The sequence below is a fragment of the Myripristis murdjan genome, chromosome 1, assembly GCF_902150065.1.
Source record: "Myripristis murdjan chromosome 1, fMyrMur1.1, whole genome shotgun sequence".
Classification (NCBI taxonomy): domain Eukaryota; kingdom Metazoa; phylum Chordata; class Actinopteri; order Holocentriformes; family Holocentridae; genus Myripristis; species Myripristis murdjan.
The window spans coordinates 35,317,829-35,322,827 of NC_043980.1; the positions used below are offsets into that span (position 1 = coordinate 35,317,829).

Consider the following 4,999-nt stretch of genomic DNA (forward strand, 5'->3'; position numbering starts at 1 on the left):
TAATAATATTAACGTAATATTCCTATATGAGCCTTTTGGGGGCACTATTCACTATTTTAAGGTGTGTCCCCGCACACTGCCATCAGGGAGTTGTGACGTGTGTACATAACGTTTACATGGATGATCTGTGAGCCTTTTATCTGTGTTTCACGGTGCTGGGGAATTCACCAGAGAGACCTGATTATCAGATATAACTTGAGCGGTCAACGCGCCTTAAATGAAATGTATCGTGACAGCTTCAGTTCACCTGCATGCCAATCCACACCACACCCTGCGTGGTCACACCTGGTAATGATCAGCATCTATAACCTGTGAGCGACGATGCGTCTCTTTCTCAGCCGCTCCCACTTCGAGGGGAGGTATAAATTCATCCTCCTGAGACTGTTTCAGCACCAACACACTCGTGCCACTCGCGGGGTCTGCCAGATCCAACTTTTTGTTAAAGCTACCCGACGCTGCAATCATCACCATGAGCACCGGTTATCGCAGAGCCGCGTCTATGTACTCTGTAGGGTCCTCTAGAAAGCACCGGGCATCAAGCGTCCATGCCGGGGCAGGGGACGGCAATGTCCAATTGTCATACGCCAGCAGCCTCAGGAGCGGCGGGGTTTTCGGCGGAGACTATGGCATGGGCATGGGCCTGAGCACAGGAGGGGGCAGCGATAGCTTTTCAGTTTCAGTCAACGAGAAAGCCACCATGCAGAACCTCAACGACCGCCTGGCCGCCTACCTGGAGAAGGTGCGCTCCCTGGAGAGAGCCAACTCGCAGCTGGAGCTTCAAATCCGCCAGTGGTACGAGAAGCAGACACCGACTGTCAGGGACTACAGCAAGTATGAGGCAATCATCGCCGACCTGCGCCGAAAGGTGGGGTTCCAAAACAAACCGAGACCATTAAAATAACTTGTAATGTAAAGCTACATAAAAGTATGACTTGGCACAAATTTGTGTCAGCCTGAAAAGGTGAGCAAATTCTATTTGAGAGACAAAACAGTGTGTTAACTGGAAATATGTATGCCCATTTCATCCATAACCCAGTATAAAGAACAGTTACTTTATTTCTTTTTTTATTTTTTTCCCATGTTTTGACAAACACACTGAGGTACGATGAGCAGCTTAGTCAGGTCTGAGGCAAAAATGCCCTCAGGATGTGAACTGCTAAAACCATTACAACTGTCATTTGAATTGTAAATTTCTGAGAGACAAGGTGCGCAAAGGTTTGTTTTTCTGTGTTTGAAAGAGGAAAATAATTAGTTTGGGGAGGCCTAGACATTGGAATTAACACTTTAGTGTAAAAAAAAAAACTCTTGGACATAATGCTGGCACTCCACCTACATACTCTGCCTGGGGATACAGCACAGCACATGATGAGTACGTGATGAGGAAATTAGGAGTGAGTGAGGTTTCAAGGTATGCAGGTTTGAAAAGAAATCTGCCAGCTAACATAACTGCCAGCCCACATTGAGATATTTGAGATACTGAATTACTGACACACCCTCTTGGTAGACATGATACTGTATGAGGGTAAGAAATCTGTAACAGTGTTCTCTTTTTTTGTATTTCAGATCAATGCTGCCACACTGGACAACGCCAGGCTGATTCTGCAGATCGACAACGCTAAGCTTGCAGCAGAGGACTTCAGATCCAAGTATGTGAAAAGTCACTGAAATTTAGAATTAGAATGAAGTTAGAATGACAGAATCACCTGTGTTTGGCACACATACATTCCTTGGCCAAATGTCATGTTAAGTGGACATGTTACTATAGAGGCGTCAAAGTCAACACAGCAATAAAACTGGTGGAGCTGGTTTTTGGTGCAGGTTCACCGCATCAGTTTTGTTGGTACCAACAACATTTCAGCAGGTACAGTAACATGAACCTTGGTGCTCTCTTCCACGTGTTAGGTTTGAGAATGAGATGGCACTGCGCATGTCTGTGGAGGCTGACATCGCCGGGCTGCGGAAGGTTCTGGATGAGCTGACCATGACCCGGTCTGACCTGGAGATGCAGATCGAGGGCCTGAAGGAGGAGCTGGTCTACCTGAAGAAGAACCATGCAGAGGTGAAATGGCATCACATTGTCTCTACTTCCCTCTGTGTTTAAGATTTAAACGCTCCCTGGTATCTTCAAGGTTATATATTTCACCAGTGGCAACCCAAAAAAAGGTCTTGATGGCACAGTAGTTTGTACTGGGAACAGCAGACAATGACAGCAGGGAAACTGTTTGCCAACAGACAATGAGGTTATTATTTGCCTCAGGTTTCCCAAGGCATATTATCGTTTGTTGAAGCATCCCTTATGCAAACAACAAATCATGCAAAACTTGTTTGGATTGTCTCCTTTGCCTTGTGGCTGTGTACCTTCAAGTTAGTTTTGGCATGAGCTCCAAGGCACTGTCGCTTAAAAATTTAATCTTCGACACCACATGTCTACAAGGCCTCTTTGATAATAATTAATTGATTTATCGTCTGTTTACTTATAGCAATGCTTGGTGAGACCTCTTAAAACGTTACCTCACCATGAAAGACACTTGACACATTTATTTTGTTGCTTTATTTATTTTTGCTTCATGTTTATTAGGTAGGAAGAGATACATAGCATAGCTGATCGCATTCTACAGTGTGTACTAACTGCAGCTCTTCATCTAGGACATCCCACAGCCTCCGCTGTCAATTTGCACGTGGCCTGCGACCTTTTACTGACTTTTGATTTTCTGTGCCCACCTGCAGGAGCTTGCCGCTGTCCGTGCTCAATTGAACACCGGCTCTGTGAATGTGGAGGTGGATGCTGCACCCCAGGAGGACCTGGCCAGGGTCATGGAGGAGGTCAGAGCTCAGTACGAGGGCATCACTGAAAAGAACCGCCGTGATATGGAGGCCTGGTACAAGGGCAAGGTGAGGGGAGTGAGATGCTCACACCATGTCTGCTAGTTATATACATACATATTTTGTACATCTTGGCATAGCTCTAATCTTTGTTCATTTTTGGGGGTTTAACACCAATGTTTCCCCATTTCAGTTTGATGAGCTGAACAAGCAGGTGGCAAGCAGCACAGAGAGCCTCCAGACCTCCCGCACTGAGATCACTGAGCTCAAGAGGACCCTACAGGCCCTGCAGATAGAGCTGCAGTCCCAGCTGAGCCTGGTAATGAATGATCCAACACACACACACACACACACACACACACACACACACACACACACACAGATGGAACTGCATGTTCATTCTTGTGCATTTTTTTCAACATTTTTGTGCATCAAATAAAATGAGCACTTTTTGATTCTGAGCTTGCAGGCCAAACTGTAATGTTACACATCACAGTATACACCATTGTAAGACACAGTCAATAACTGTCAGTGAAATTGGTCACAGTTTGAAACTACTGGTTTACTTTGTGAACCATTAATTTAATAACTAGTTAGAGTGTTTTGCCTCGCCTTCTCACCTTCCCCCTGTGCTGTTTGTCTGGTGAAGAAAGCAGCGCTGGAGGGCCAGCTGGTCGAGACAGAGAGCCGCTACAGCATCCAGCTGAACCAGCTGCAGGCCCTGGTAAACAGCCTGGAGGCCGAACTCAGCCAGGTCAGGGTAGACATCGAGAGGCAGGCCCAAGAGTACCAGATGCTGCTTGACATCAAGACCAGGCTGGAGATGGAGATTGCTGAGTACAGGAGGCTGCTGGATGGAGAGATCGAAGTGCAGTAAGGAAATTCAGCAAAACATATAATGATTTGATTGATTTACCCAAGGATCATAGATGTTTAATGCTTTTTTTTAATGATCATGCAGGTAAAAATAAGAACAAACTCTTATTAACATGATGCTTAGTTTTTTTCTTGTACCAGAGCAATTTCACCTAGGGAAAAAAAAAATCACATGAATTCTGTCTTTTGTCTTCTAGGAGAACTGCAGTGAAGAAGGTAGAGGTCATTGAAGTCAAACGTAAGTGCACTTTGACATTACACAGTTTTAATGGTGCCCAACTTGCCAAACACTAAATGAGCTGAAAATAAAATGAACCAAAACAAAGACAAACAAAAACTAGTTGTAAAATGCACTTATATTTGTGCCCAGTGTACTAGTTTAGACCCTTGCCACTGGACCCAGGGGGAACTCTCTCTTAGAATGAATTAAAAATGTGTATATTGAGATAACTTTGATTGTTAAATAATGATTACTTTGTCTCTCATCACAGCTGAACCAGTTGTAACCAAGAGAGTGAGGACAGTGATTGAGGAGATGGTTGATGGAAAGGTGGTGTCCCGCACAGAGGACGTGGATACAGAGGTCATCCAGAAGTAGACAAGACTGTCGCGCCACCAGACCTGGGTCAAATAATTCTTAGTGTTTGTTGGGTGGGGAGTACGTAAGGTTAATTTCTCAAATACGCCTTTCTTTTTCTGGCCCTCATTGTATTTCTCTGTTTGGCTGGTTACACCCATCTGTACACACTGAAAAATACTAAAACAAACTGGGAAAAAATTATTTGTTGTCCTTATTTGATCAAGGTCTGGAGCCCGCCCTCATTCCACAACACTGCTCAGCTCTACTTTGTACTGTTAGATGTGTCCACAGCGTTCAGCTCTAGACGCCATCCACAGTTTCACCATGCGGTTTAAGTTTAGTCTTTAGTGAACTTGTGCAATCCTGATCCTCCTGGAAATTTGGATGTATTGCTCAAAAATATGAAACAATAAAAGATTTAAAATGTGAATTTACCGGTGTTTCTTGTATCTGGTGTCATTGTCATAGAGACATACTCAAATTATGTGTCAGTACTTATTTTTTCTTCACTTTTTATATTAATCTCCTCTCATTTGTTAATATCCTATTGTAAACAAGGGGTTAAATGAGCGTTTAGCCAGTTTGGCTAAATTTTAATGAGCAAAGTTACCTAACAAACCATGTTTTTTTTCTGTCTGTCCTATCTCTGGTTATCATTACAGCAGGCCTTTTTGCCCTGCAACTTGCTACATGCAATGCCGTATGTCAACATTAGGTGTC

At 44.0% G+C, this 4,999-nt stretch overlaps 1 protein-coding gene across 1 annotated transcript; it reads left to right on the top strand.

Annotated features, from left to right (window-relative positions):
* Positions 1–348: 348 nt before the first annotated feature.
* Positions 349–4,704, top strand: krt97 (keratin 97). The gene is made up of 8 exons (XM_030059633.1): positions 349–865; positions 1,564–1,646; positions 1,903–2,059; positions 2,728–2,892; positions 3,017–3,142; positions 3,473–3,696; positions 3,897–3,937; positions 4,191–4,704. The coding sequence occupies exons 1-8, from the start codon at positions 470–472 to the stop codon at positions 4,295–4,297; spliced, it is 1,299 nt and encodes a 432-aa protein (XP_029915493.1). The 5' UTR covers positions 349–469; the 3' UTR covers positions 4,298–4,704.
* The last annotated feature ends 295 nt before the right edge of the window (positions 4,705–4,999 follow it).